At 37.3% G+C, this 12,500-nt stretch overlaps 3 protein-coding genes across 3 annotated transcripts in view; 2 read left to right on the forward strand and 1 right to left on the reverse strand.

The window, feature by feature from the left end:
* The window catches only part of LOC122253384 (ventral anterior homeobox 2a-like), a 2,401-nt gene extending 1,164 nt beyond the window's left edge, over window positions 1–1,237 (reverse strand). The window contains exons 1-2 of the mRNA XM_086537297.1: window positions 1,130–1,237; window positions 1–779 (exon numbers count right to left, since the gene is read on the reverse strand). The exon at window positions 1–779 is cut by the window's left edge and continues 1,164 nt beyond it. The gene's annotated coding sequence lies outside the window, so the exon portion shown is untranslated. The remainder of the gene's footprint in view (window positions 780–1,129) is intronic.
* A 4,875-nt stretch (window positions 1,238–6,112) lies between these two features.
* On the forward strand, window positions 6,113–6,610 carry LOC122253385 (ventral anterior homeobox 2a-like). The gene has a single exon (XM_043016431.2). The coding sequence runs from the start codon at window positions 6,113–6,115 to the stop codon at window positions 6,608–6,610; it is 498 nt and encodes a 165-aa protein (XP_042872365.2).
* A 2,839-nt stretch (window positions 6,611–9,449) lies between these two features.
* LOC122253392 (ventral anterior homeobox 2b-like) lies at window positions 9,450–9,935 on the forward strand. Its single transcript, XM_043016438.2, has one exon. The coding sequence runs from the start codon at window positions 9,450–9,452 to the stop codon at window positions 9,933–9,935; it is 486 nt and encodes a 161-aa protein (XP_042872372.2).
* The last annotated feature ends 2,565 nt before the right edge of the window (window positions 9,936–12,500 follow it).

Below are 12,500 nucleotides of genomic sequence, written 5' to 3' on the forward strand. Positions count from 1 at the left end.
TCTATGATGTTTGAGACTTATATTTAGACTGTTTATAAGTGAAAATGTTCAATTATATTTCTAATCAGTTATCTTATTCCATTAGAACGCGAAGCTAGATTTATAAACGCCAAAGTATTAGTGATATTACTGTTACTGTTTTCATTTTCACGACAGATGCCGTAATCATTTCAATTACAATCATAATCATTGCTACTTTAATTTTCATTGTTATTATTATTACTATTCCTATTTTTATCATTATCATTACTCATATGATTATGATGATTATTATCGTCATTAGTACCAACATATTCATCATAATTTTCGATATACATATTATCAACAACACAATCATTATCGATAAGAACACCATCATCTCAAAGAAATAAATATAAGAGTGCACACAAATTTTTAGAATCGAGGGCATGATAAAGAAAGGCTAAGAAAGAAAGTAAGAAACAACACAATTATAGCTGTGCGAAGATTCACGCCCTCGCAGACCTTCCGTCACCGCCCTTTGGCTGTACTCTATCCCCTGTGGCCTGTCCCGACATGCTTCTCTTTTTGTGGTAATTATGTAGTTTTCCGGTCATTTACAGAAGGAGTGTCGCGCCTCAGGGATTTGGGCGGGAAAAGGGGGGATTAAGAATTTGCAGACTGACTCAGGTCGTCGTCTGAAAGATCTGTGATTATCTTGTCATCAAAAGCGAAGCCTCCTCTTCTCACTCTGTGTCCCGTTTTCTTTCTTTCTTTCTATGTCTCTCGAGACAGAGATGACTATTGGAAGCCGATTTTATCTGGAATTCAAGAGAAATGAGACTACTGAGTTATTAAAGTATTATATTATATTTTTAAACACCCTTATATAATTCCAACGACACGTAAGACCAACGATTGTCAAACCGCAGGCAGCACATTGGTATAATGACTTACATTAGTAGTGATATAAAAATAGGACTGAAAATTCAACTATGTGATCCGGGATCTCATTGAAATATTGAATTTAACGGTTTGTCGCCTATCTAAATTTGTCAAGCATACTCATGAAATACCTGTAGTAACTACAGACATCGCTATGATTGTGGTAATGATTACCTTGAATACCCTCAATCATCTCCATCTTGATTGATGAGAGAACCTGACTTACCCTGTTTAATCTCATGATGAGAGCTCCGGTGGCTTGACGTCTGCCATGCCCCGTGACTCCTTTCAGATGTTGTCTGGGACTTGTATCTTGGATCTCATCTCCCTCTACCTCTGCCCGAAAAGGAACACTAAACTAAATGGAACAATGTTTCGATAAGATAAGAGATATTCTGTGATTCCTCTCTAATTGTGCCTGCTTCATTTAATCTTTCACATATTATTACGTTTTTTGTTTTGTTCAGACCTATTTTCTATTTTTTTCTTTTCCGCATTCCAGCACCAAAACTTACATAACATACATATTTACGACATAATTATAAGTGTAATTTTAAAGCAGCCTTGAGTTCTTTTACTGGCAATTCTTTTGACAAGAAAAGAAATCGAAACTGCTCCTGCGATCTATAAAAGTCTCTATACTTTTTATATATATAAAATCCAGAAATCTAGAGTATGAAAATGGTAATCAGGGTTATATAAGAGAGCAAATGCTTGTCAGTACATCAGTACATGGCCGTGGATGCAAGTAGCTGCTTGCCGACAAAGGGAGATGGTGCTTTACGTGGGCGGGGTGACCCACCTCATTAGCATTGTCGCAGGTGTGTAATCTGTTTCGTCACGAGCCGGCGGTGCCTCTCTGACGAGGGGAGAAAGGACGAGATTTTTATGAGATGTTAAACGCTAAGATTAATTTCAAGTCGTACAGAACATCGGAAAATTTTCTTTTATAGTTTGTTACCGTCTTTCTCTCTCTCTCTCTCTCTCTCTCTCTCTCTCTCTCTCTCTCTCTCTCTCTCTCTCTCTCTCTCTCTCTCTCTCTCTCTCTCTCTCTCTCTCCCTCCCTCCCTCCCTCTCCCTCTCTTCCCCCCCTCCCTATCCTTCTCCCTCCCTCCCTCTCTCTCCCTCTCCCTCCCTCCCTCCCTCTCCCTCTCCCTCTCCCTCTCCCTCTCCCTCCTCTCCCTCTCCTCTCCCTCCTCTCCCTCTCCCCTCCCTCCTCTCCCTCTCCTCTCCCTCCTCTCCCTCTCCTCTCCCTCCCTTCCTCTCTCCTTCCTCCCTTCTCTTCTCTTCCCTCCTCTCTCCTCTCTATCTCTATCTATCTATCTCTTTTCTCTTCTCTCCCTCATCTCTCTATATATATATATATATATATATATATATATATATATATTATATATATATATTATATATATATATAGTATATATATAATATATATATATATATATATATATATAATATATATATATATATATATATATATATATATATATATATATATATATATATATAATATACATGTGTGTGTGTGTGTCACTCACTCCCATTTTCCCTTCTGCTTTCTCTCTCATTCTAAAAAAAAAAATGTGTTTTATCTTCGATTCCAGTAAGCGTAAATATTAAATTCCTTGCTTTTAGCAGCAGGACCTATCAAAAGCAGTAATTATGCTGATGATAATGATAATGATTAACATGTATGGCCTCAGTCACAGCCATCATGATTGATGAGGGAACCTGACTTACCTCGATATTTCCCATGATGAGAGCTCCAGTTATTCGACATCTGCCACGCCTCATGACTCATTTTAGATGTCTGCGTCTCGTCTACGTCTTGCCCCTCCCCCCACCCTCCCACCTCCCCTTTCATGAACATGTCTGATCGGACACAAGATGAAGCAGACACAGTAAAAAAAGGAAACATTAAGGAAATACCGTGTTATTCTTGTGTGTGTGTGTGTTTTTTTTTTTTTCTTAAGTTATTGTATAGTGTATGTTATGATCAGACCTCCCTTATTCTTTTATTCTCTCACTCTCTCTCCGTAAATGTAGACGTTATTTATATAATATATGTACATATTTCTATGTTTTGGTGTTGTAATATTGTATAGTCGTTCTGAGCAGCGTTTTCGTATGAAATGTTGAATGAATGTGTTTGATTTTCACGAGCATATTTTATATCCTTCGTATACATGTATCTTGGGTTTTTCATTTTAATAACATGTAAATCTGTTTTCCTTCTACTACATAATGCTGATAATCACTATCATACGTAAGGTCAAACATGTTATTACATTAGTTACAGTGTTTGTTGAATGCTTGCCGACGAAAGAAAATGATGCCCTTGGTGGGCGGGGCGGGTCACCTCATTAGTATTGTCGCAGGTGTATAATCTGTTTCGTCACGAGCCCTCGGCGGATCTTTGATGTGGGAAGGAAGGACAGTATTTTACAAGGTGTTAAACAATGAAATCATCTAGTTCGTACAGAACACCGGATAGTTTTCGAGAATGCATGGAATATCATTCTGTGTATTCTACTATCTGCCGTTTTGGATTTCAAAAACGAAGCGCATTGCGTTTTACAGTAGAAACCATCAAGAGTAACGGCACATGTGACAATAATGATATGATTTACCTTGAATATCCTCAGTCACATTCATCATAATTGATGAAGAGAAATCTGACTTACCTCATGATGAGAGCCCCGGTGTCTCGACGTCTGCCCCTCCTCATGGCTCATTTCAGATGTTATCTACGTATTCATTCAGACTTAATCTCACCTACCCCTCCCCCCGTCTCAACTTCTTCCCGAAATGATGCTCGTATAATACAACATATGTATGTGAGTGATACCCAAGTTCGCACGGGCGTTCTCAAAAACAAGGATGCCGCCTTGCGTGGGCGGGGCACGCAATCTCATTAGCTTTGTCGCAGGTGTGTCATCAGTTTTGTTTGAGTCGCCTGCTTCCTTTAGTGAGAGGGGGATGGACGCGAATTTTGCAAGAGTGCTGAATCCTGATACTTAACAAAGAAAAGGAAGGTAATTTGTTGTTTCCAGTGGCCCTTTGGTTAGATTATAGAGGAAGTGATTTTTACCAATGCATATGTGTACCTTATGTGCATCACGAATAAAAAAAATCAATAACACTAGCCTAGTGGCAATAAAAAATACTTCGTTGTATGCCTTCGTGTACATTTATCATGACTGATGAGGAAACCTGACCTGCCTCTAAATAACCTCATGATGAGAGATCTGGTGTCTCGACGTCTGCCACGCTCCGTGACTCATTTTCGATGTCTGCGCCTCGTGTCTTACGTTCAGACTTTCTTTTCTTCCTTGTTAGTCGGATCCCATAGATTCTAGTAGCATGAGTTCCTTTTTTAACATGTATGATATACGATATTTCAGACCAAAATTTCCTTACCCTCTAAACCATTGTATCAGGGTGGAATTAATTCACTTTCCGTCGAGAAATGGTGATCAAAGTTAAACGAAAGATCAAACACTTATTAATGCACTTTGGGTACAAATGGGTGCTTGCCGACAAAGAGAGATACTACTTTGCATGGGCGGGGCGGGCCACCTCATTAGCATTGTCGCAGCTGCGTAATCTGTTTCGTCATGAGTCGTCGCTGGTCTTTGGGTGAGGAAGGGAGAGGGAGGAGAATTTCACCCGTGCTAAATGTTCAAGTCAACTATAATGGATTCAATTCCATCGGTTATAACAGCAGCGCCTCCATCTTCCATCTCTCCGGAAAATACATGTGATTCAGTTTATTTGTCCTATTATGCGAAATACGTGCGGCATCTTGCAAGTGAAACGAGAACTCAGTTTTTAGCATTCTGACCTTGGACTTTTCTCTTTTTCGCTCTCTCTCTCACTCTCACTTTCACTCTCACTCTCACTCTCACTCTCACTCTCTCTTTCTCTCCCCCCTCTCTCTCTTTCCCTCTTTCTCCTGCTCCTCCCCCTCCTCCCTCCTATCCCTATTGTGGAACACTTCCTTTAATTGACCGGAAAACTATATAATTGACCTGAAAAGAGTCGCTGACCACAGGAGATCAAGAGGCGACGAAAGATGGCTTTTGGGGTCCCTTGGGCTAAGCGCTCTAATGCGCCGTATAAGGGTGTGACAATCCCAAGAGACGGAAGATTTGCTTACTCTCTTTCTTCCTTCTTAAGAATACATACATGCAAACCGTATACATATCTTTATTTTTATGTATATATACACACATACACACAAACACGCACACATACACACACACGCACACACACAAACACCCACACACTCACAAATACCCACACACATATATATGTATGTATGTTTGTGTATGTATATGTATATACACACACACACATACACACACACACACACACACACACACACACACACACACACACACACACACATATATATATATATATATATATATATATATATATATATATATATATATATATGTATACATATTTCGCCAGTGTTCATTTCATATTAATGTTTTTCCCACGTTCACGATCCAAACTGTTTGATTTTTCATTTATATAACAAAGCAGCTTGACTAGATATTGACATCATAAGATATATGAAAAAATAATGAATATATATACCTAATTATTTATATGAGATTCAGTAAATGTATAGTAGATGAATATCGTGTCACTCGCCGCTCATTAGATCGTCTTCTCCAAAAGTCAGTTAAGGTTAGCTCAGGTCACACTAGGTAAATGTTGAAATGCGCGATACAGTATTACAATACAAGTTATAAAAAGACAAATACATTTATACCCATCACATTATTTACGTTTTATGTCGTTTTATCATTACACAGTTCCTAGCATTACCCATCCAAACATCATTCCTCACAACAATTTAAATCATTTGTATCATCTATTAACTCAAACGATGATATAGTAATAATATTATACAGAGCTACATAAAGTCAAGAGTGTAAAAAATATGATTCTTTTGATGGGTTGATGAGGTGCTGGGCTATTTCCTTCAGGAAATATAAGATACCAAGTAAAACACATTTATTCCCAAACAAATGAATTATACAAATAGTAATATTCCCTACACGTGTTGACTGGACGCGACTCTGATCCGGTAATTAGCCTAAACTCATTCTGATTGGTGGAGAACCACAGGTGAGGGGTATATAAGGCCGGGGATGACCTGTGTTGACATACCTGTCCGAGACCACAGCAAACATGGACCAACTCTCAGTGATGAACTTCCAGCCTTTTGCCTGGGCTTTCAGCCACCCATGGGCGCCGCCCGTCAGCCCTCCTCCCGCCCACATCGTCACGCCCTCACGAATGTCCCACAAGGCCAAGGCCTTCACCATCGACGCCCTACTGGGCCTTGACAGCCAGAAGGATCTATCTCCCTCAACCATCTCGCCGCCTGTATCTCCAGTCTCCCTCCTTCAGCACGAGTCCTACGACACCGGCCTGAGGGACGCCCCCGGAAAGCTCAAGCGACATCGCACAGTGTTCACGGACGCGCAGCTTGAGCGGCTGGAGGAGGAGTTCCAACGGCAGCAGTACCTGGTGGGCCCCGAACGGCGCTACCTGGCCAGCCAGCTCAAGCTGAGTGAGTTGCAGCTCAAAGTGTGGTTCCAGAACCGACGCATCAAGTGGCGCAAGAACCAGCTCAACGCAACACAGGATCGCGACGCCTGCACGTCTCCTCCAGCGCGTGAATAGGAAGATGGCGGAGCAGTTTCTTCTCCTGTAATGAAAAATATCCCAGTGATTGTCCTTGTGCCTTCTATATCGATATTCTAGTCCACACTAATAAATATTTATAATTCATAAAAACGTATTTATGTCCTCATCATCGTGAGTAAATTTGATCGTATATAATCTGAAACGAAAGAAATGGGAATATTAGGAGAAGATCCTTGTATCAAATTAGACGATTAATTAATTGATTTTTTAATTACTACCTAATTTAAAAGTTCAACAAATTTAAGATAAGTACATATCCTGCCACAACGAACGATTCCATTTTCGTTCTCGTTCACTTATTTCCCATATCATTATGAATCAGCCATCCTTATCACTAGATAAAATTCTCATGTTTTTAATTTTTTAGATAAATTTTATAAATCCCCCCACTTTCTCTCAAAATTAATTATAACACATGATTACCTATACAAGGGTAACAACTGTTGGCTAACCTTTCTGAAAACAATATGCAACACAACAGGTATTCGAACAAGACTAGCTCTACGCCGGTATGTCGGCGATGTTTATATCATTGGTACTTTGTCATATTCATCTACCATCATAAGTTCATATCGTGTATGTTTATACCATATGAATCCCTCCGTCCGGAGTAGGTAAACTGGTTCACATAAAGAATATCCCACCCACTATATTCACTTCAAATATATGGTATAATATACTGTTTATATTTGGAGGTAATTTCTAATCATTGCCTGCATATATGTTAGTGCGAGATTTCTTTCATAGCTATCTACTAGAATTAACAAATGGTTTAGGAGGGTTATATATGTTCACATAAATTCTCAAATGCATTCGTCACGCCACAAAAAAAATATTATAGGTAGGTATGAAGGAAGTCTCGCATTATCATATGTGCATTTGTGTTTAACTGAACACTCCAGTTAACTGGGAAAGATTCGCCAGCCAATAAAGGCAGCACAACTTGAGTTTATTATGGTTCGTGGTGTTACTGAGACTGAGTGAATGGGTTGCTATTGTTGTGTTACTATGGTACAGAATTCAATGTGAGCCTCTACTCACTTGCAAGACAGGCGAATTAGGATAGGTATCCGTCCTCATTTGTAAGGCAGTTCTAAACAGAATGACCTTATCAGACGTCTCAGGTTACGTAAAGGTACTGCGCACACATGAAGAATCTCCTCTCACTATGGTTATGGGTAGGATTCTTCATTGAATCCTATTACTGCATAATAATGCGGTAACTGGTGGTGTCAAATGTTTTAAATTTGAATTTGGACTCTCTCTCTTTCTCACACACACACACACACACACACACACACACACACATATATATTAATATATATATATATATATATATATATATATATATATATATATATATATATATATATATATATTATATCTATATATATATCTATATATATATATATATATATATATATATATTGTGTGTGTGTGTGTGTGTGTGTGTGTGTGTGTGTGTGTGTGTGTATCATACATATTGATTAGAATTAATCCGCAGCGTACTTACTCCCTGGACTAATCTTGAGATTCTTGAGGCGGAGCGGACGTCAGGTCACTGGAGCTCTTGTCAAGTAGCATATCAAGACTGGTCAGGTCTCCTAAATTACTTATTTCATGCGGAAAATAATTTACTCTTCAAGAGAATTGCCAACACGACTATTTTCTTCATGTTTCAGAGCAATACACTTTGTTCAACTTCAAAGGTCATATCCAGAACTATCACTACTGCATGGCTTTGTCGTGTGAATCCCTTGCTGATATTGTTGTTGATATTAAAAGACAATTAACGCTTATGCATCATTCATTATTTTACCATTACCCGGTCACCACAAACAAGTGGAATCTCAAATAGTTGTATAACGATAGATGTAAGTCTTGCTTTATCAAGATTAATATTCATATTATGCCTATTCTCATTCATTATAGTTTACATGAAACAATGATTGCCTAGAAAATTGCACTATTTTATTAAGTGAAATACACGAAGGAATGATCGCCAAGATTTTCCAGTTCGGCTCATTAGTAGCCAGGTACGTCTCCGCCCACTGAGGTCAGGTCAAGTAGACTTTGACACCTTTTCATTGTCTGTCGTAACAAGCAGATTAACACTACCATGAAAACGAGGTCAACAAACACACCGACCTGATTTCCACCCTCAGGTCAGTTGAGGACGTTTCATTTCAGACAAATCATTATTATTTCCATATGTATACTTATGCTATATCTGTAGCTCATGTATAATTAACTATATTTATAGAAACCTCTTCTCACTGATTGAATAATAGCTGATTATTGTCAATGATTTGATATAATCTATCCCTCTGCTTATCGTCATACTTCCGTAGCGGGAAAGTATCTACTTTGGAGTAAATGTTTTATCCTCACTATATGGTATCTATTATTGTTACAGCGGTACCGAATGGTTAGTAGGGACCAGCTTGCAGAAATCTACTGAAGAAAGTGAGCAAATTAATGACGTTTAGAATCCCGTTGGTTTCTTAGCATTTTGAATAACTACACTTTTTTCTAAATTGTGTATTTCAATAAACTTCTCACACACTTTCCTGAGTTAAAACCAGCATTATTCTTCTTTTTTAACATAATGTTCGACATATATGAAAGATTTTTTAAATCAACTTAAAATACTATAAACAAAAAGTATACAATTCATATTATTTTTTTCAAAATGAGTTGAGTTTCCAGCTAATGAATTTTCCTTAATTCTGATTGGTTGAAATGTCAGGTGAAGGGGTATAAGTAGTCCAGGCTAGACCTGTCTCTTCATACCTGAACCAAACAGCATTAAACCATGGACCAAATCTCAGTGATGAATACACAATCAGTTGCATGGAATTTCAGCCTTACTTGGGCTGCACCTGTCAGCCCGCCACTCGGTCGAAACATCAGGACTTCATGGATGTCTGATAAAGCCAAGGCCTTCACCATCGACGCTCTACTAGGACTAGACACCCCAAAGGATCTTCCTCATTCAACCACCTTGCCGTCTACATCTCCGGTTTCCTTCCTTCAGCAAGAATCTTACGACACCGCCGTCAGGGATGCCCCCGGAAAGCTCAAGCGACATCGCACAGTGTTCACGGACGCGCAGCTTCAGCAGCTGGAGGAGGAGTTCCAACGGCAGCAGTACCTGGTGGGCCCCGAACGGCGCAACCTGGCTAACCAACTCAAGCTGAGTGAGTTGCAGCTCAAAGTGTGGTTCCAGAACCGACGCATCAAGTGGCGAAAGAACCAAACCAATGCAAATGAGGGTCTTAACAGCTGCAAGTCGCAATAGATTTAAGAAGGAACCGCTTCGATCCCGCCCAGTGAAAATACGAACGCTTTCCTTGATAATTGTCTAGTCTAAATAATGTAATAAACTATCCAATGTTTATGAAATTATCATTATTCCTTTTATCTTGTTAGAATACGCAACCTAAGTTGCATGTCAATAATACAATGCTATTGTCTTAGCATGGTATAAGAAAGATTATCATTTTCAATTTGATCATCTTTACCTATGAAGTATTCTAAGTTTATACTATATCACAAGAAAAGATAATCATTTGCCATAGAGGCAGGCTGTCTGTAACTCTGTATATTAATCAGACTCTGTTAGCTTATGATAGGACTTGTCGTAAAACTAGTTTACGGGTTGTGATTTTGGATACAGAGGCAGTTATAGGTTAAGGTTTAGATTAATCTATCCAGTGTTTACTTCTCCAAACATTTTATTTTGAGATAAGCTATAACAAAAATGATTATGAGTTATATACGATAACGGATTCGGACAGATTAGGTTGATTCTGTACTGAGTAAGTTAAACGCGGCAGGAATTTACCGTAGAATTATTGGCCTTATCTCGTAAATTTGCCGATATTTCGACAACTAAACCATCATCACAAAACTAAACGACAAGCCAACCTTACATATGCATATAAGAGCGATTAAGTTATCACATATAACAAATCGTACTGATAAACAAAAAAAAAATATAAACCTATTACTTAAGTTCATACCAGTACCAAATTTAGGTTTAGGTCGTACATATAATGAGGTGTGAATTATGTTTTTATTTGCCATTTCTTCATAATGACGATATAATGAGCCTCGCTTCGTTATATAGTTTAATTGTTCTTTAAAGGTTTCCCTAACAGCCAATTTTGGTTGACCTGTTAGAGGGTTGCATTAATGTATCCCCTAAGCAATAATCCTATATGTATACTTTATAACTAATGCAAAAATAAGGTCAGAAGTCTTACTTACATGTTGTTGCTTTATTGAGGTCAGAAATTTTGAGAAGGGAAATATTATCATATAAATTTCTTGTTTATATACACCCCAACACACATACACATATGTATATCATGTGTGTTTATATATATATATATATATATATATATATATATATATATATATATATATATATATATATATATATATATATATATATATATATATATATATATATATAGATATGTATACACACACACACATATATATATCTCTATCTATATCTATCTCTATATATATATATATATATATATATATATATATATATATATATATATATGTGTGTGTGTGTGTGTGTGTGTGTGTGTGTGTGTGTGTGTGTGTGTGTGTGTGTGTATGTGTGTGTGTGTGTGTGTGTGTGCGTGCGTGTATCTATCTATCTATCTATCTATCTATCTATATATATATATATATATATATATAATATATATATATATATATATATATATATATATATATATATATATATATGTGTGTGTGTTTGTGTGTGTGTGTGCGTGTGTGTATGTATGAATATAAACACATACATACATACATATATATAATATATATATATATATATATATATATATATATATATATATAATATATATATTTATATATATATATATATATATATATATATATATATATATATGTATATGCAAAGTGTGTCGCGACCACTAAACACAATTAGCCACTGGTTTAAAGAAGTCAAGCTTCATATGTACGTGTCACATCTACCCAACGAAGCGTTTGCCAATTACAAGCTTATGGTGGTCAAAGCAAAACATTATGGGATTACTGACCGTAAAAAAACAGTTGTCCAACAAATCAGGTCCTTGAGGTGTTTCACGGTCGAGTGAGTAAATTGATTTACAACAATTTTCGCTTCCTGTGTTGCCAGCACATGAGTATATCGGCTGCGATTCAGAAATTAGTCAATATGGAGGATTTCTTTATGTAAAGGAGACATTATGAGAAAAAGGTATATGGGAAAATCAAAATAATCCACTTTCAAAATATCTGTCTCGAGGTTTGGTGAATAGCAGACATCGGGTTGAGTTGGTTGTCGACATGGAGCATGTCAGGGCAGGTCAGGTCGTCTCATTATGTCTGAATGGTCGGTAATTACTTCCATGTGAATCTTACAATAAATTAAATGGTATTGATGAGTGTGTAATTATATGACTTGGAAATAAGAATTGATATATTTCTTTTTGCGTAAAATTATAATAGATGCTTTTAAATAACCCATATGAATCGCCCAAGAATGCAATCTTCCTTGCAATATTGACAATTATCTAATTCCAAGTGCAGGTGTTGGTTGAGGAAGATTAGGCGGAGCAGACGTCAGGTCACTGGAGCACCTATCATGAGGTCATTAGGAGGCAGGTCAGGTCAAGTCATTAACTAGATAATTAGTGTGGTAGCCGTTTGTTATATTGATACTGTGTACCATTTTAATGAGCACTGCAACTGGCAATATATATCTTAACAAGAAATACAATTACATCGTCATATGTTTTCAACGATAATAATAATCATGATAAAGATAGTAATAATAACAAAAATATATAACAATCTC

This window comes from Penaeus japonicus, unplaced genomic scaffold (assembly GCF_977035675.1).
Source record: "Penaeus japonicus unplaced genomic scaffold, GWHDUDI00000001_assembly GWHDUDI00000001, whole genome shotgun sequence".
In the NCBI taxonomy this organism is placed as follows: domain Eukaryota; kingdom Metazoa; phylum Arthropoda; class Malacostraca; order Decapoda; family Penaeidae; genus Penaeus; species Penaeus japonicus.